A 21,752-nucleotide genomic window follows, 5' to 3' on the forward strand; every position below is an offset into this window, starting at 1 on the left:
TTGAACTGTATATACATACATATATATATATATATATATATATATATATATATATATATATATATATATATATATAAATATATATATGTGTGTGTGTGGATTTGGTCGATGGAAACTTGCCCAATGTAACATGCATTGGGACTGAACCGAGAACCATGTGGTTGGGAAACAAGCTTCTCTCCCCACAGCCTCGTCTGCACCAATATGTATTGTGATTACAGTTTTTTCAAATGTTTTCTATACTTTGATCTTTACTAAAACACTGAGAAGCCTTTTGGCTAAGAAGAGTGGATTTTAAGACCATATCCCTAAAGTAGTGGGCATACTTTACAATTTACATGAACACAAAATCTTGTAACCTTAAGTAGGTATAAAACTTATCATGCCTCTGGGTGTGTGTGTATTTAATGTGTTTGCTATATGTATATATCATCAACATCATTTAACGTCTGTGTGTGTATGTATGTATATGTGTATATGTATGTATGTATGTGTGTGTGTGTGTATATATATTTATGTATGTTTGCACATGTATGTATCTATGCATATGCGTGTGTGTGTGTGTGTGTGTATCATCATCATCATATATATTTCAGTCTCTGAAAACCCTACTGGAAAACTTTTTTTTTTATATAAAATATTCTGGAGGAGATCCACCTGTAGTTTTTCATGAAGTTGTCATGAGAAACATACCTGTGAATAAGGAGTGTTAAGGTAGTAACTACTATATAGGTAGATAGTAGGACAATAGCGTTTATGTTTGGTTATATAATACTAGATGTTATATGTCATCATCCTACAGTTATCTTTCTGAATTGTATTTCGAGTGGCATGATCAACACTGAATAATTTTTTTTAGGTTTCAGTCTACTGGAAATTGAGAAAATATTAACTACTTCCTATCATCATAACCCCAGTACTGTACTTGTTTGTGTATGTGTCTTTGTGCATTTGTGTGTATGCATGCATGTGTGTGTGTGTGTGTACATGCATGTGCTTGCATTTGTTTGTGTGTATGTATTTGTGTAATTTATATATATATATATATATATATATATATATATATATAGAAGGCAGTGTTGCCACAGGCAACATGATCTGTGGCAATCTTATTCAACACACAAGAACAGGGAAAGTTGAAAATATAACTGATGATATTATATTTAGTTTTCACATGCACATACACGCATGCATGCACAAATATACACTCACTCACACAAGCAAGTGTACATATACATGCATAAAAGAAAATACCTGTTGCATGAAAACTAAGACAGAATTGGGTATATATGATGAAACCAAATCTGGGGATGACAAAAAGAAAAAGAAATAGAAATTTGTATAGCAATATAATGGACAGTGATGGTAGATCTGTGAACCCATGCAAATGTTGTATGATAGACATTAACACAATGATACAACTATCATTGTTTGCACACATACACATGCATGTACACATATACATGTGTGTGTTTGTATATGTGTTTATATATGTGTGTGCGGGGACATGGCCCAGTGGTTATGGTGTTGCGCTCACGATCACAAGATTGTGATTTCAATTCCTGGACCAGGTAGTGCTTTCTGTTCTTGAGCAGTGCACTTCATCTCACATGGCTCTGCAATCACTGTGACACTTGATGTGTGGTACATCATGCACGCGTACAGACAGCATTGATTTGATGAAGAGAGTGAGTTAATGTACAGTACAAACATTTGATAACTATAAACAAATCATTTGTGCAGATTATTCAGCAAGAAATTGCAGAACTGCCTTTTTTGGACTATGAGAGACTACCGCCATCATATCATCATCATCTCTGTGTGTGTGTATGTATATATATATATATATATATATATATATATAAATATATATATATATATATATATATATATATATATATATATATATATATATATATATATGGATGGATGTCTTTCTTTCTTTGTGGTCATGCTTGTCCCCCACTCCCCACTTGACAACCAGTGTTGGGTTGTCTACATCCCTGTTACATAGTGGTTTGATAAAGAGACCCGTAAAATAACACAATTAAAAATATAACTACTAATGTCAATTTGTTTGACTAAACCCTTCAAGGTAGTGCTACAGTCCAATGATTGAAATGAATAAAAGCTAATAGGATTCACTTCTCTCCCTCTGAAAATATTTTTGTTTAGTTTGATGTCAGTACCATTATTGTTGCATGCTGGAAACTTTTCAATCTTTCTCACATTTTCCACCTCTACTCATGTGCATATACATATATGGATGCCTTTTTACTATATATAATCTAGGATTGATGCAAGCCTAATGATTGAAAATGGATCAATGGAATCTATAAATGTCTGTAGGTTTTCTGTGCCTATCACTGAAAGGCCAACCTTTGTCTTTCACAGTCTCATACTGATGAGAGTTTTTGTTTTATGGGTATGTGTGTAGTGTGCTTTTGGTTTTCATATACTCATAAAATAGGTACTACTGTGTTTATACATTTTTTTAAGGGCAGAGACTATCAAGAAGGTTCAAAAATAAACTGCCATTGGATGTAAATTTGGCAACCAGTGTCAGCACCCAGTATTCCGAGTTTGAATCAGCAGAGTCCACAGTACTGAGTTCCACTGTGTGCATTTTTGCAATACAAGATGGATACGATGTCTTAAGTATTCTGATGAGCATGTAATTATGATTGAACACATATTAAATATCTGCTCCCTTGTAGTTCTTAAATTTTATCAAGTGATATAAGAAACATTTAAGTAAACTGCCTTTGAAATTATTAAATGTAAGTAAGTCTATATGTCACTGTTATTTAGAAACTTTTTCAGTTAGGTTGTAAATATTTGTTATCAAATAAATGTGTGTGTATAAATGTGTGCATGTTCAACAAAAAATTGTAAATTATTGACTCAAATGTTTTTAATCTTGTAATTACAGTTTGAGAGTTATTTTAAAACTTAATCTGTATCCTTACCCAGACATAGTTACCATTGGAGGCAAAAGCCTTAGTATTAAATATTCATCCTTTAAACCATAAAATGTAGCCCCACACATGCAAATAGATTATTTTAATTATGTATATATCAATAAAAAGAAGATGACTACGGACCGAGACCTTTGGAAATGGGCTGTGCGTGAGAAGACCCGGCAAGCCAAGTAAGATCGTTGCCAGTGCCCCTGGACTGGTTCTTGTGCGGGTGGCACATGAGATGCACCATTTTGAGCGTGGCCGTTGCCAGTACCGCCTGACTGGCTCCTGTAGGATTTTCGAGCGAGATCGTTGCCAGTGCCCCTGGACTGGCTTGTGCGGGTGGCACATAAAAGACACCATTTCGAGCGTGGCCGTTTTCGTGCGGGTGACACGTAAAAGCACCCACTACACTCTCTGAGTGGTTGGCGTTAGGAAGGGCATCCAGCTGTAGAAACTCTGCCAAATCAGACTGGAGCCTGGTGTTGCCATCCGGTTTCACCAGTCCTCAGTCAAATCGTCCAACCCATGCTAGCATGGAAAGCGGACGTTAAACGATGATGATGATGATGATGATGATGATAATGATATAGACAGTGAATGATACAATTATGGTACTGAAACATGTAATTCTATAACATCATAGGTCTGCTGCTACAATGTGTGTATGCCCCAAAGCAGTAATAATTGGATGAGATCCTTCAAAAGTAACTGTCAGGGAAATTTAACAGACTTGTTAGAAACCAAAATCGAAACACTGGTACATAGCACTAATAATGAAGTGGTCACAATGTTGCGAGAGTTTTCTGATATAATATCTGTAACATGAGTTGTTGGAAGCTAGCAGCCTAATTGATTACCTAGAAATCACTTGGGACTGAAAAGTTAATTGATTTTATATTGAACAAAAGAAGATAGAAAAATTATGAGTTTAAAGTTTATTCTTGGCAAAGAGTGTGTTCCTAAGACACATTAGTGGCTGAAGTCTGTGAAAGTTTGGATGAAAACATTAACTAAGAGAAAGGTACACTGGCATTTGTGAGGTTTAGTTTACCAATAGCATAGAGAAATTATAATGATATATGATTTTATTGTTGCTATTAATGAATGGTTTACAAGCTAAATCACATTTTTGATGATTTATAACAGATTTATAAAAACATGCATTTTGAAGGTTTAAAACTTGAAAATTGCTTTTAAAACTGCAATTTGAATTTACTCATATGTTTTTATATTGTTTCCAATAAGACTCTACAGAAAGTTAAAGAAAATGTGTTTATTGTGATCTGTACTATCCATTCAAATATTTAAGTCAAACATTTGCTGAACTTATTTCATTGTGTTGAACATTTTTGTAAAAATATCTCCTCCTTCCAGATTTGGATACATCAACCTAACTGAACCAGCACTGCCATTTTAATGGTGGTGGTGATTCAGCTATGAATTGATTGATACTGATATATATATATATATATATATATATATATATATATATATACATACATATTATGTAGTGATGAGACTAGCTGGTTTGAGTTGTTATGTGAACTATTATGAAACACATTATGCAGACTGATAGTACCTAGTTTGATCTCTTTCATTTCAGAGGTGTGTGTGTGTGTGTGTAATCAATCCTGCCTCTAAGAGATATTTTGAATAATAGGTGACATGCTAGACCATATCCCATTGTATTAAATATTAAAAAAAAAGACATCTCTTCCTTCTAAATATGGGCATACCAACCTAGCACTTGTTTTACTTCTGGGAATATCTTAACAAGGCATTGCAAGTTAATAAAGCACTTGATAGTTATGTAGTACCTTCTTATAATACCCATTTATACACAACTTCCTGTCAGGTGTGACTCTTTGCAGCTTGATGGACTACGTTAAGTGTTAGCTGTTTTTTGCTGGGGACAAATATCAGTGGTGGCATGATATGAAATCACACCTTGGCCTTCAAGCCCAAATCCTTAAAATTCACAGCCAGCTGTAGTTCTTTTGATGATGTTTATCTTTCAAAAATAAAACTATAAATTTTTTCATAGATAACTGTTTACAATGATGGTTCTGAAGATATTGATATTTTCATATCCCTTTAGTATACAATATCTCTTCCAGTCGATCAGCTTACTCTTGGTTCACTCTGTTTTTAGTCAAAGTTTCCTTTTTTTTCTTTTTTCATATTTTGCTGGCATTGCATGGATGAGTGTTGTAATTTTATCTAATTACATACAGCATATAATTTGACATTTTCAGTCAAATGTGGGGATTACCATGACATAAAACATAATTTTTCATTATCATGCTAAAGAAAAGTTGCAAATCCTTTAAAGGATTCTCATTCATTTACTAGTATTCAAAATGTTATTTAAGCTTTTATAAGATTGAACCAAAGGAAGGTTAACTTGGAAGATAGTTTTTGTGTGTGGCAGATACATTGAAAATGTGCAGAAAACAGCTTCCATCACATGCCAGGGGGAAAAGCTAGGAGTAGTTGATAGCTTCCGTTACCTAGGTGACCAAGTCAGTAGCAGTGGTGGATGCTCTGAGAGCACAGTTGCTAGACTAAGAATAGCCTGGGCAAAGTTCAGAGAGCTCCTACCTCTGCTGGTAACAAAGGGCCTCTCACTCAGAGTGAAAGGTAGACTGTATGATGCATGCGTGCAAACAGCCATGCTACATGGCAGTGAAATGAAGCTAGTATACCTCGCTGGATGTGTAACACTAGTGTGCATACATGACAGAGTGTAAGTGCCCTGAGAGGTAAGTTGGACATAAGAAGCATCAGATGTGGTGTACAAGAGAGACAACTTTGCTGGTGTGATCATGTGTTACATATGGATGAGGACAACTGTTTGAAAAAGTGTCACATCCTAACAGTGGAGGGAACTTGCGGAAGAGGTAGACCTGGGATGAGGTGGTGAAGCACAACCTTCAAACGTGGGGCTTCACAGAGGCAATGACAAGTGACCAAGACCTTTGGAGATATGCTGTGCTTGAGAAGACCCAGCAAGCCAAGTGAGACCGTAGCCATGGCCTATGCCAATGTCACATAACCGGCCCATTTAAGAGTATCCTTCAGTCATTGGGCAATATGCTGTGCTTGAGAAGACCTGTTGAATCAGGTACCAGTACTGCCTGACTGGCACCCATGCCAGTGGCATGTAAAAAGCACCATTCGAGCATGGTAGATGCCAGTCCCACCAGACTGGCTCCTGTGCTGGTGACACGTAAAAAGCACCATGTGAGTGTGGTCAATGCCAGTACTGCCTGACTGGCTCCCATGCCAGTAGCACATAAGAAGCACTATTTGAACATGCCTGACTGACCCCTGTGCCGGTGGCACATAAAAAACACCTACTACACTCTTGGAATGGTTGGCATTAGGAAAAGCATCCAGCTGTAGAAACCTTGCCAGATCAGATTGCAGCCAGCCCTCAGTCAAACCGTCCAACCCATGCCAGCATGGAAAGCGGACATTAAACGATATGATAGAGCATCAAAACATTGTCATGTATTTTACAAACCACTTCGGTGGAATGATTGTAATGATAGTATGCTCTTTACCATATCATTTGACATCAAATATTTTAAAATGAAAATATTAATGTAATTCATTACATATTTCTAGAGAAAATATATAAGATAGCTTTTAAAAATGCTCTTGGCACCTGTTTGTTGTGGTCTGATTTCATCAAAAGCATTGGTTACTTAAATTAGTATTTTTAATCAAATATTACTTGTTTGCTTTTAATACAACATAACATTTTTCTTTCTGCTTACCCATTTTATTGATATAAATTTTACTCAACTAAACCAAAGATTTTAAAAAATTTATGGTAGCTTGTGTTTTCTCTTCACCCTGTATCATGGAAACTTTTAACTAAGACACCTTGTGTGTGTGTGTGTGTGTGTGTGTGTGTGTGTGTGTGTGAGGGAGAGAGAGAGAGAAAAAGAAAGTCTGCATGTATATTTTTTCTCTGTGTGTATCTTGGCCATTACTCTGGAACAGTATATTCTTAAGTTAGCTTCTTTCTTCACCAAACCTGTCATGAATAAAATATGATCTCTTTGATAGGCAGTTCTACATTCACAAATAATATCCCACCATTAAGCCCATGTTCTTAGACTGTTTTTTCTTCTAATTTTAAATTAACTTCTGCTCTTTTCAATATGTGGTCCCACATAAACACCTACTTCTCTTATGTTCATTGTCTACCTTACCTTATAGACTTTATACCAAACATTTTACCCATACTTTCTTCTCTAGAACATTAACCTGTTGGAATCCTTACCAACATTATCCACTAATTTGCAGCATTTCATACTGACCATTAACAACACTGACCTCATTCATCTCTTATCTTGTGTAGGATAGCCTAAAAGGTCATAAACATTTCTTTGTCTTCAGTTTGACTTCAGTGATTTAATCTTTTTGAACACTACATCTAGTAGACAGTGCATTAGTGCAATAATTAAGATATCTGTGCATTATATCTGCAAAATAAAAGTTTGAAATCTGAAACTCTGGACACAATGTTACAGAATAAATTTCCTTTCAACAAGCCATATGGGCCACATTAACTTATCTTGAATTGTCTTGAATGATAACTTATGACCAATCTTTATTTTAAATCTAAAAGTAGATAAACAAATGACACAGGAATTCAGTAGTAAGAAAAAAAAATAGCACAGTTTTAGTTAATAAATTTAGAACGAGACCTCTCTAATGGCTAAAGTTCTTATATATAAAGCTTTTCTACATGGAATGATTGTAATGATAGTATGCTCTTTACCATATCACTTGACATCAAATATTTTAAAATGAAAATATTAATGTAATTCATTACATATTTCAAGAGATGGCTTTTAAAAATGTTCTTGGTACCTGTTTATTTTGGTCTGATTTCATCAAAAGCATTGAGTCTAAATTGTCAATGAATTTTAAAACAAAAAAATGGTATTATTATTTATTATTATTATTATTATTATTATTATTATTATTATTATTATTATTATTGTTATTATTATTATTCAATTGAATTGAATGAAATTCAGTGCATCAATACTTGTATGGAAATATTATTCTCTTTATTTCTGTATTTTCATTTGTTTCAGTGTTGGTGGCAGCCACAATATGAATATGAATGAAGACAGCGACAGTCAAGAATGGCTCTATGAATTATTGGCCGAAGTACAACTTGAACAATTTTACACTAAACTAAGAGATGATCTTCAGGTCACAAGGTTAGTGCTTTTTGTAACCTTTTATATCCCTAGCAAGGCCAAACAATAGTGGCTATTTGTCAAATGGTAAGAAGTCAGAAGCCTATAATTAAGAAACTAAGCTAGTGATTAGTTACATGTAGTTAATTTATGTAGACAGTGCTAAAAAGTAAATATTGGGGAATTTTAGGAATTTGAATATATTCTTTATTTATTATTAAGTTCTATAAATAATTCTTTGAATTTGTATCTCATCAGCATCATCAATATTTTTTATCCATTTTTCCAAATCAGCAGTATGATATATTTCTATGTATCATAATGGGTTTCTTCTCATTCCACCAAATGCGCTTATGATAAGTGTATACTAACTGTTTACTTCATGTGTACCTTAGATTACCTGTTCTGCTGCACCTTTTGCCACCAATTCCTTGAACTTTTTCATCTTAGTATTTGTTATCTACTAGCATTATATTTTTATGTGACCTTTGTTGTTACCAGTGTCTTCATTGCCCTCTTATTTACTCTCAACATTTTTTGTAATTTACCTTTTTGTATCAAATGGACCATACTCAACATTATTTAGTGCCATCTTTTACAAATAGCTGATCTATTTTGTTTTGCATACAGAAAGAAAAATATTTTAGTGCTAACTGAGCTGTTTTCTGAATTTCTTGTCCTATTGTTCCCTCTGTATTATACTATCCCCTAATCTGCCTTCCACATCAAATATATAATTTATGTAATAACTTTCTTGTGAGCTGTGATCTTCATGTGATGAAAACTCATCTTTTTAACTATTTAGTCAATTAACACACTTGTAGTTTTGGTTACTTGTTGGTCTGCCAGAGATCCTATTACATCTTTTATACTTTCACTATTCTGCCATCATATGGAGTGCCAGTTTAGTTATTTTACTTTCACTAATTGTACCTGTAACATGGTATTGAGTTTTCTTTCTTATTCTTTTCTTACATACCAAGTAAACTATTTTTTCTAAAACTTCTTTTTAAGTCAATCACTTTTTTTAATGGGAACATAAGAAAGAAAGAAAAATAGGATTCATGATCAATATCCACACTAGATTATCCTTTTTGTTATTTATAGTTAGAGAGGAAAGGCAATGTGAAAGAACCTTTACAAACCCTTCAAGACTAAGTGGCAGGAAGAAGGAGAGAAGGAAGATGGTGTCCTCAAACTTTTGGTTTTAATTAATTGTTGATATAAATTTTTGAAGCAGGGACTTGTCATCTGTTCACACTTTTACTACAGCCATTCTGTTGCTCTTTTCTCAGTCTATCTGGAGGAAAACAAGTTCTACTCTTGCTTGAAAGTTGAGTAGTTATAGTGGTAATAACAAATACTATAAGAACACTTTATCCAGCAATATGCAAATGTTATATGTTATTCTTCTTGTACTAGAACAAATGGTTAAAAAAAAAAAACAAGCATACTAGAAAATACTTTACAACTGAAAACCTCCTATACTTTATCAAAATATATTCCTATCTAGTGCCTACATATCTGGAACATCATACATAGTATCTGCCAAAATTTTCTCTACTGTGCAAGTCTTCATTCGCAAATATTCACCAGACATTTACCAATTGTTCATCTGTCTTTTTTCTTTTTCTACTAACTATAACAATCTCTGATTTATTAAACTTGCTAACTGTATGCTATCCTAGTTGTACCTAACTCTCACAGCTTCTGAACTCTTTTCTCCTTTTTTTCCCCCTCTTTCCCAGAACACTTCCCTATGGTATTTCCATCTTTGCATTTGTTTTCCTTCTAACTATTACTGTGCAACAGTTCAAAAATTAATATAGATAATATTAAACTCATTTTGTCTAACTAGTTCTTGAAAAAGTTATTGAGTACTACCTCTTTTTAAATTACTAAAAACACTTTCAAAGAATGTAAAATTTGTTTCAATATATTTTATTAAATATGGTTATGAAATATGACAGTGCCATTATAGCTCTATAATAGTTTGTTATTCTTTAGAATTTTATTTATCTGATTGTTTAAAAACAGATGTTCATTACTCTTGTGACCAGTATATTTTTAGAAGGATTTCAAAGAAATTCATTGTTTGTTGTGTGATTCCTGCATAATTTATGAAAATTATTTTGCTGCATATTTTGAGGAAAAAAAAAAGATCTAACCATGATTGTCTTCCCCCTCCACCCTCCACCCTGTTACAGGTTGGATAGATCTACATGTTTTTTTTGTTGGCATTTCTGCTGTAACTACTACTTCATACTACTGATCCAGATATTTCTTAAGTTTGCTTTGTTCTACTTCTACTATAGACATCTTCCCTTACCAGGTCATTCATTCATTTTTTTTTTCTTTTCCATTTGGTATAATACATATCTAATCACATTACATGATTATAATAGCCATTATGAGATAATTAGGCTGTCATTTTTTGTGGTTGAAATATGATGCTAATCTTTTTTAAGGATATACTCTTTTATTTGTCACTGGACTATGGCTATCCTTGAAGTACTGCCTTGAAGGATCTGCTAGATCAAATTGACCCTCGTTCTTATTCTTTAGCCTGGTACTTATTCTATTGATGGTTTTTTTTTGGGGGGGGGGGTCAAACTGCTGAGTTACAGGGATGAAGACAAACTAGCATCAGTTTTCAAATGATGAGAGACAAACATCCACATGCACACACATGTGCATGCATGCACACACACAAGCATGTGCACACACACACACAAGCATGTGCATGCATGCACATACACACGAATACTTTGCTTCATAAAAATTTGTTGGAAATTAGTGAAGGGTGAAAAATCAAATAATTCACCAATGGTAATGAAATTTGGATCAAAAGGAACTATAAGATTTAAAATAAGCATAATTTTAATATTGGTGTTTATATTCACAATTTAACCTGTCAGTTTTATGAGAATTTATTGAATAAGAAACCAACAAAAAAATTAAAACCATACAAAAAGATGCCTTCTTATAATGTTAGCTAATGTAAGTGAATATAGCTTATTTGAATAACTTTTGGAGATGCATTTAGTGAATTTGGTAAGAATTGTGACTTTGATAAAATGAGATGAGTAATAAGTATACTAGAGATCATGTGATAATATGAACACACACACACATATACATATATATATATTTACATACACACACACACACAGAGCTCCTCAACTTATGGCGTATGTGACTAACGACCATCTGCATTTACGACCACAATAAATAAATAAATAAATAAATAATCGATTTTCAGACATTAGGTAGCTACATGTAGGATAACTATGGCAGCATCTGGTAATGCAGGTCTCCCTCAGACCCAGGCATCCACTGCCTGCCACAGTCTCTCACTCAGTCACTTTGAAGCATCAGTTGTGTTTGAATGAAAATAGTGTCGAAAAATATAAATTCAACGTATGACCAGATCGACTTACGACCTGTCAGTTGGAACAGAACTCAGTCCTAAGTTGAGGAGAAGGTTTTATGTGTGTGTGTGTGTGTGCGTGTATATATATATATATATATATATATATATATATATTTATATTTATGTCTGTGTGAGTTAGAGGTTAAGAAACCATCTAAGGGATATTACATATCCAATATACTACTGGATGTGTACCTACATATTTTTAACCAAGTGCTTACTATTGCATGGGAATATTGCAATTGAATACTAGGTATGGGTGGGGGTAAATTGGAAATTTACCCAGGATTTATAAGGGAAATAAGAAAATGGAGAGGATAAACAATCGACAAACATCAGCCAGTAAACATTCAATTATATCATTGTCTGATCTCTGTCCAATGTTTGTTCATCCCTGTATATCACTGACGTGATGAGAATGACTTGGAAGATTTTGATGCCTCATGGTAGAAACGGCCGTAAGGGATTTGTATCATCTATTATTATTCATTTATTTCTATATATATATATCCGTTTACGTATTTATTGGCTGATTTCATTTGTTTACTTGTATCACTTAAACACATGTTTGTAATTGATTAGTAAATAGATATATTGAATGTTTACTGGCGGATGTTTGTTGATTGTTTATCCTCTCCATTTTCTTATTTGTCTTATATATATATATATACAGATGATGGAAGATACAAGAATGTTTATTGATCACTACAATTGTTTCAACCCATCTAGCATCAATCCCTCATGGTTGAGATACTGAACAACTGGTCTAGGAGTATACATTGGTGTAGATGTGTCTCTTCCAGTGATTACAAGATGTATTTCTTTAAAATAATACTTGTTCTGCAAGTTTACTTCTCAATATTTGTATTCAAAAGCAGCAAATTAAGGGATACAGCTTCATTACTATGGAAGATCTATAAAAATGAGATGCAAAAAGATACATATACGCAATACAGTTGTTCAGTATCCCACCCATGAGGTATCAATTCTACATGAGTTGAAACAATTCTAGTGATCAATAAATATTCTCGTATCTTTCATCTTCCGTCTCTCTCATTAATCAAATGCTCAATGAACACTGTGAAACTGAGTGTGCTTTACCAGTAAACTACCAGGTTTATACCTTACAATTTATTGCCTAATAATAATAACTATATTTATTTATATATATATATATATATATATATATATATATATATATATATATATATATATATATATATATATATATATATATAGGTGCAGGCATGGCCATGTGGTAAGAAGCCTGCTTCCCAATCACATGGTTTCAGGTTCAGTCCCACTGCATGTAACCTTGGACAAGTGTCTTCTACTATATCCTCAAGCTGACTAAAGCCTTGTGAGTAGATTTGGTAACTGGAAATGGAAAGAGGTTTGTTGTGTGTATATATATATATATATATATATATATATATACATATATATATATATATCATCATCATCATCATTTAGCGTCCGCTTTTCGTGCTAGCATGAGTTGGACGATTTGACTGGGGACTGACAAACCAGATGCTACACCAGACTCCAATCTGATCTGGCAGAGTTTCTACAACTATATATATAGACTCTACAGTTAGTATACTGAGTTAGCAAGAAACAGACTTGAGAGTTGGAAGCCTCATTGATTTGATTATGCATGTTGAAGATGTATGATGTTGTATTGGAGACTCAGCTAGCCATGTCAGAATAGTAGAATATTAAACTGGTAATAATGATCATGATAATGATAGTGGTAGTGATGAACAGTGTGCATATTAGTTAGATGAGGAGGGACCAGTGATCATACCTTTTGCAAGCTCTCCCAGACTAACAAGATTAATCTGGTTGATATTCTAGTTTAGTTTGAACATGTAACTGAGGATATTAGCTGGGAAAATGTAAGGTGAGAGAGAATTCTAGAGGGAGGCTTCCCAGAGAAGAAGGATTGTTTAATGTGAGATCTGTAAGGTGAAACACAGTAGGGAGGAAAGGAAAGGAGATGAAAGTGTCTGTTATGCTAGCTAGCTATCCTTTGAAATGGTTTCACTTACTAATGCCCTTGGGAAAAACTATGAATATTATAATTTCCCACTTTCTTTCCTTTTGGCTTAATGTCTAATTAAAAAAAACAAAAAACAAACAAACACGGTGGTGCACCAGCATGACCGCAGCCACTTGGCTGAAACACATAAATAAATAAATAAATAAAAAAACAAATAAAAATCTCCCCTTCCCTAAATTCTTCTTTTCATCATCTCTCTTCCTTTCCTTCTTTCTCTTTACACTCCTCTTTTTCTTCCTCTGTCTTTGATGAGTAGTGTGTCGTCTCCCAACCATCATACTTCCCAATTACATTAGATAGAATTTCAAGCCATTTCACATATTCTTTCTTGTAAAAATATTAAAAAGAAAAAGAAAAGACAAACCCCATTAAAGTGTCAATTAGCAATTGTCCACCTGTTTGTCTATATATTTGCCTATCTATCTGTTTATATCTCACTGTCTTTCTCTGTTCTCTCTTCCCCCCCCTCTCTCTCTAATTAAGGGCAACTAAGGCAGAGATTGAAGGTAGTGGTGGTGGAAGAGAATAGCTATGGAGTGTCATGTTCCTCTGCCAGATGAATCACATTAGTTGTCATTGCTTTGAATTGTTAAGTTTTCTTCTGAACACATTGTTGTAGGAATGTGTGTGTGTGTGTGTGTGTGTGTGTTGTTTGGTTGTTTTCAACTGAGTAATGAATCTTGTCAGCTCTGCTGCTACCACTAATACTAGCTACAAAAAAAAAGAAAAAAAAAAGAAACTGTCTATTGTGGTAAAAAAAAAGAGTAAAGAGAGACAGAAAGTAATACCTAATAGTAACAACAAAACATTACTCCTTACTACTCAGTAAATCTGCTGTTCTGCAACAACTTGTTTCCTTGATAGCTGCCTTACTTGTAAAGATAGTCTCTTACTGAGAATAAATATATTATTATAAGTTTAGGTTCCTGTAATTTAGCGATTTGGCAAAGGAGACTGATAGAATAAATACCACAAAAAAAAAAAAAAGTACTGGGTTGATTTGTTCAACTAATTATTATTATTATGGCTGGGTTCCAATCTGGGTCGCTGCAACAAAATCTGCCTTCTGCACTTGGTCCAACATCACTATTTTCAGGTCCTGGGCACATTCCAGGCCAATGTCTGCGATCAAGTTGTCAATGTAAGCATGACGATGATTTTCTCTTCTTACATCACCATGAAGTGGATTCCACAAGACTAATTTGGATGCTTCCAGTTCAGGGTGGCACACACAGTGACCAGATAGTTGCAGCCATCTTTGCCTGATCTTCTTGCTAACTTTCATCTGGTCTCCATTAAGGCATTCATTTGTCTTATGTTGCTGCCATTTCACATTTAGGGCCATTTGACTAAAGTTTCAGTGTGATGCCCCAGCATGGCTGCAGTCCAGTGACTGAAACACTTAAATAATAAAAGATTTGGTGTACCCCTGGTCATTAACTATTATAGAGGAGATGATCTCTTCTAGACTAAGTGAAGGCAGATTTGAAAGTTTTGAATGTTTGAAATTTACATCAAGGAGTAAAGTAGGTGAATAGTGTATACACATTTGATATTTCTTTTTTATTTTTTTTTTTGACTTATTATAAAGTTCTTAAAGTTTTTAATTATTAGTAGCCGTATATAGCATTATCTCATCCTTCTTTGGAATTGTCAGCATGGCATAACTAGAGACAAATTAAGTTAAATTCAATATTTTACGAAATTAAATTTTTCTTATGGAGAAAAAAATATATTCTTTTATTGATTTTAGTCATTAGACTGCAGCTATGTTAGGGGCACCACTTATAAAGATTTAATTGATCCCATTGATTTTAATATTTTATCTAACCTGATATATACTATACTGGATCTCTATCAAACAGCTAACTTATGGGTCATAAAGTGACACAACATAAACACAATACTGTTTTTTTTTTGTTTTTGTTAAAGAATTTTTTTTAAAGCAGAGTAAATTGGTTGGGAACTGCCAGAGGAGACCTGGTAGATATGGACATGGTCTGGGAGCAGGCTTACCATCTTGAGATCTGCCCCCACTACATCATTCCATGTTTTTCTGGGTCTCCTTTTCCCACTAGTTTCATTCATGTTGAATGATCAGCACTTCCTTACACACCTGTCTTCATCCATACATATCACATGACAAAACCTGCCTCAATAAATTCTGTTTAACCCATGCAAGCATAGAAACAGTGAATGCTCAATGATGATGATGATGTATGTACATACAGGTAGTTTTGTGTGTGTGTGTGTGTGTGTGTGTGTGTGTGTATATATATATATATATATATATATATATATATATATATATATACATAATAATACAAAGAATATATATACATGTATACACACATATATGTACATACTTACATCTACATGTGTATATACATGCATATCAGGGTACAGGACGTTAGAACAATAAACTACAGACAACGGAACGAACACATAGGAAAACGGAAAGCCCCTTGGAATATCCCTTCATCAGCTGTCTCTATTCTATCTAGACGTTTCGAAGACCAGACAGGACGTACTCTAGAATAGTCTCTTCCTGAGTAGTGGATCAACCAACTACACAGAGGATTCCAAGGTGGCAAACACAAACCAAGACAGGAAAAAATGGACAGTGAAAACAACATTCAAAAGCCATACGGCCAAACGCAAATCTGAGGTAGAACGCTAGTAGTTCGTCTTGCCTTCACAGCGGCTGGAGTGAAAAGAAAGTTGACCACAGGTCACACGAGAGCAGAGAGGATGGTGGAGGGAGGAAATGGAACAAGGAGGAAGGGACAGAAGCAGTGAAGTAGAGGCCAGGACAGAAGGGTAGATAGGAAGATAGAGGAAGACAGATAGATAAATAGATAGAGAGGATGGTGGAGGATATATATATATATATATATATAGATGCATAAATATGTACAGTTTTGTATGGACTGAGTGTATTCAACAAATTTTATTCTGGCTAATCCCCTTTATTCATACCACTAACGTCATAAAAGGAATTCTTCCTTTTGTCTTTTGTTGACCTCATCAATTTCATGGCTGAGTTCAGGTGTAGCTTTTCTTATCTGCTACTGAGAAGATGTCTATCAGAATTATGCTAGAAATGAATACAAACCACTTGATTTTGCTGGTTTATTTTCTTACCTTACATTCTGACTTACATAGCTTCTCTAAGTGCTATTAGCACCTGGTCTTTCTCTGCTTGATTGTTATGTCTTTTTGCTTTTATTTTTATCATTCTTTTCCTTTTTTAAAAAAAATCCTCACATTTTAACTTTAAAAAAATTACTTTGACAGGAAGTAACTGAATTAAAAAGAAAAAAAACTTACATTATGTCTCTGTCTTGTAATGTAAATGAATTGGAAAACAATTAGAGTGCTACAATTGCTTCAAGAAGGAAAAGGCCAAGTTCAATACATGTCAAAAAGTGCACTATCTGCTGTTAAGTAAGGAAGTAAACTATTGCCGGCCCACATTGCAAGGTGATTTTAATGACTGATTGAAAGTTATTTCATTTATGATGTTTATGACACTGAGAAAGGCATGAACATTGGACAAAGATTTCATATTTTAGGGAGAGAGATTTAATAGTATTCAGTAAAAAGGGAATTATTGTATTTGGTAAGGCAAAGGAGAATAAAGCAAAGGTACTACATGTGAGATAATGTCAATTAATTAACCGTATAAAAACTAGTAATATAGTTAAGATTTTGTATCCATCTCTCTCCCTCTCTCCTTCTCTCTCTCTCTCTCTCTCTCTCTCTCTCTCTCTCCTGCACACACACACACACATACACACACACACACACATACATTGTACAAACAATTTGGCTTGTGTTCTCAAATTCTCTGCCTGTCTCTCTTTCTCTCAGTATATATAAACTTACAACTTTCAAGTTATTTGCCAACTTACAGCCAGGTGATTTGCTTCATTGGTTATGCCAATGTTGCGGCTCTTGTCAAAAGTTATATCATCATCCTGAATCTAAAGAAAGACTGAAAGAAACTATGAAAACAAACACAATATCCAGATAACCAAGATAGCAGATGTGGCTGGATAACAGTTAAAATCTTTAGGCTTTTCTTATAAAGCAAAGACACAATGATTTAAATTATAGCTGAACTTAAAACTGAACATTAAAGCAACTATGGACAAGATCTTCATCATTATAGAATTTTGTGAGTTCATGTGTCCAATGATTTCATTTTGAATTCAAATAATGCCCTTTGCAACATTAGACTATGATGAGGTCTGCCAGCATGACTCTGTCATTAAAAGGCTTGCTTTGCAACTACATAACTCTTGGTTCAGTTCCTCTGAGTGGCACCTTGGACAAGTGTCTTCTACTATAACCTCTGGTTGATTTAACTTGTGAGAAGAATTTAGTCAGCAGAAACTATGTGGAAGCCTGTTGTTAATATATGTGTGCACACACACAAAAGGCTTTTGCCTTATTTCTACCAACCAAGTTGTACTTACAAGATATTAGTCAACTTGAGTTACAGTAGATGACACTTGCCCAAAATCAACATTTTAACCACATGGTAAGGTCATTATCCTACTTATTTATGTATGCATATATGCACACACACACACACACACACACACACACACACACACACACACACACACACACACACACACACACACCTGTTTCTGTCTCTCTGTCTTACTCCTCTCATCACCTGGCACAAAGACACCTCCTTCAATACCAATCTTCTCCTCTCAAAGGATCTTTGTCTTGCAAGTAACTTGGTTACCTCACCAGTGCTGGTGTCATGTAAAAAAGCATCCAGTCCACACTGTAAAGTGGTTGGCATTAGGAAGGGCATCCAGCTGTAGAAACCATGCCAAAACTGACTGTAGAGTCTTCTGGGTTGCTAGCTCCTGTCAAACAGTCCAACCCATGCCAGTATAGAAAACAGACATTAAATGATGGTGATGTTGATGATGATAATATATACATACACACATATGTATACATGATGGCTTCTTTTAGTTTCCATCTACTAAATCTCCTCACAAGGCTTTGGTTGGCCTGGGGCTATAGTAGAAAACACTTGCAAGGTGCCACACTGTGGGACTGAACTCAGAAGCATTGGTTGGGAAGCAAACTCTTTACTGTACAGTCCACACACACACACACACACATGTATATGCTTGTATTTATTTATTTATTTATTTATTTATTTATGTATGTATGTAATATATATGTGTGTGTGTGTGTATATATATATATATGTGTGTGTGTGTGTGTTTGTATATGCACACACACACACACGTGTCTTTTTGTGTCTATGTCTGCAAGTGTTTGTGTGTTTCTGCCTTTTACTCTATATTGCCAAATGATGTAAACAGTGGCAAAAAGCCAATGCTCTTCCTCAAAATTCTTCCAGGTTACTAGATTACAAACATTGTCTCTTCACTCTCACCATTAGAACTTCAGCGAACCAATGATTAAGCTTGCTAGAAACCTTTAACCAATAACACTATTGTTTACAAATTGCAATATAGGAACTCCTTGCACAAATAGCATAAAATTGGTAGAATTCTTTACTTGTTTTTGTCATTGGGTAGCCTTATTTGTGTGGTTGGTACACATAACAGAGAAACATATAAGTCTGCAGTCTCTTCACTCTTGAGTAAAGCATCATTAAGCTTTACAAACACTAGGCCTTGCAGCCACTTAAGATCTCTTGTAGTTGCCATCTACATTTTACTGGCTGAACCTTGTGTCCAGAGACAGAACCTACTTCAACTGTGAATGACTACTGACCATGCATTATAAGGCTAAAAATAGCAGCCCAATCTTGTTCAAATCTCATGTTGTTATGATATGGAAATAAATGCAAGTCTCATCGGTTTAATGTAGCTCCTAGTATACAAATAGGAGAGTTACACATGGAATATCTTTTGATGATATGTCTACTTGACCAGGGCTGACCTAGAAGTCAAACAAGGTCTACCACTGCTTGTATATCTGGAATGAAGTAGCTGATACACACATACATAAATATTCATGACTACAGTCAAAAAGAAAATGTTACCAATAAACCTTTATTCATAAATGGTAGGGGTTTCGTATATGTAACCTAGTGTGTTGAATAACTTTAGTCACCTGAAATAAGTTAAGCAATTAACCTGACAAATATTCCCTGCCTAAAATTTAAGTACTAAACAACATGACGGATAACTACATTCAGTTGACTTTAATTTTTTGGTAATATAAGTAATTATTGGAGTGTGTCTAGTTTTTAAAGCAACTGACCTGTTTCAGTTGTATTAATCTACTCAGTTAGCAAGACTAAGACTGATCAATATATATATATATATATATATATATATATAGCAATGTCAATTATGAATCTCAACAATATTAGTAGTATGGGGGCATGCACTGTAACAGTGTGACACTGTATCTAGTATTTGTTGGGGATTGCCTACTCCTGATGGAGGACACATTTGCACCACTCAGGTGACCACCCTCCAACCATGGGTCTGTCTGGGTAGTTGCTGCTGCTGAGGGTTTTCCTACCTCAATCTCTTTTAGTCACCATTTACAATACACAGAGGAAATGCTGGGTCTGTTCTTTGACATGCTACCCCCCCCCCCCCAGCTCTAGAGCAACATCTTAACCTCTAGGCCACAATATTGCTGAGGGGAAACTATCTTAGGAGAGCCACTTTTAAGCTGAGTTACTGCTGCATTGAATATACTCAGTCCTTATGTAGTAGTAGTTCTCCCTTATTATCAGCTGAGAACATTTATGAATTAGATATGGAACAGATATAACAAGTTGAATGTGTAGTTGAGGAAGGGTATGTTGTAAATATGATTTTCTTCAGAAACTAGAAAGGGGCAGAAAAGTTACGAAGCTGAATATATGATCCTGTTGGTCATCTTTTAACATTTTTATAAATCTATGTGTCCTTCAATAAATTATTATTATCTAAAATTTAAGGGGAAATTTTAATGTCACCGTTTAACCTATGTTTGTGAAAAATATTGAAAGAAAGCTTAAAGAAACAAAGAAAATATCAAATTTTCTTTAACAAAAGATGACACTTGCCCAAAATCGACTTTTTAATCACATGGTAAGGTCATTATCATACTTATTTATGTATGCATATATGCATACACACACACACACACACACACACACACACACACACACACACACACACACACACACATGCACACACACACACACACATGCACACACACACACAGAGTTTGGTAACAAAGGACACTGCTTGCATGACTGTGACACCTGTTTACAGCTATCATGTAATGTCAAGGCAAGGAGACAGTAACACACACTAGGTGCACACATGTGCGCATGCACACACACTCACGCACATACCTGTTTCTGTCTCTCTGTCATACTCCTCTCATCACCTGGCACAAAGATACCTCCTCCAATACCAATCTTCTTTCAAAAGATCTTTGTCTTGCAAGTAACTTGGTGACCCCACCAGTGCTGGTGCCATGTAAAAATTTCAGTTTAAATTTCATATGTGCACATGCCAGCATATATATTGGTGTTGTTTTCCTAATTACTTGTGGAAAAGACTGAAATGCTAATACAGCTTTGTATTTGTTAACTGAGAAGGTTTCACTATTTATTAATAAATAAATTTGTTTACAAATTTCCAAAGTCCAACCTCTTCTTCCTCCATCTTATATGTACTTTAACATTTGGGTTCAAATAACTGACGCTCCATTAGTTATGATGACAAGGGTTCCAGTTGATCTGATCAACGGAATAGCCTGCTTATCAAATTAACATACAGGTGGCTGAGTACTCCACAGACATGCATATTCTTAACATAAGTTCTCAGGGAGATTCACCATGACACAGAATGTGACAAGGCTGGCCCTTTGAAATACAGGTAGGGCTCATTTTGCCAGCTGAGTGAATTGGAGCAGCATGAAATAAAGTTTCTTGCTCAAGGACACCTGCTACCAGGAATTGAACTCATAAACCACACGATCATAAGCCAAATACCCTAACCACTATGCCACACACCTTCACTAGGGTGCAGATAATACAAAAGTTGATG

The 21,752-nt window shown here is 34.7% G+C and overlaps 1 protein-coding gene across 10 annotated transcripts in view; it reads left to right on the forward strand.

Annotated features, from left to right (window-relative positions):
• The window catches only part of LOC106867394 (uncharacterized), a 195,260-nt gene that overhangs the window by 125,869 nt on the left and 47,639 nt on the right, over positions 1-21,752 (forward strand). For all 10 annotated transcript variants that reach the window (XM_089349136.1, XM_089349137.1, XM_089349138.1 and 7 more), the window contains exon 2: positions 8,084-8,212. In XM_089349136.1, coding sequence (XP_089205262.1) covers positions 8,103-8,212 — 110 coding nt within the window. In that variant the 5' untranslated portion in view covers positions 8,084-8,102. The remainder of the gene's footprint in view (positions 1-8,083; positions 8,213-21,752) is intronic.

Source organism: Octopus bimaculoides, chromosome 3 (genome assembly GCF_046866305.1).
Source record: "Octopus bimaculoides isolate indiv1 chromosome 3, ASM4686630v1, whole genome shotgun sequence".
NCBI classification, from domain to species: domain Eukaryota; kingdom Metazoa; phylum Mollusca; class Cephalopoda; order Octopoda; family Octopodidae; genus Octopus; species Octopus bimaculoides.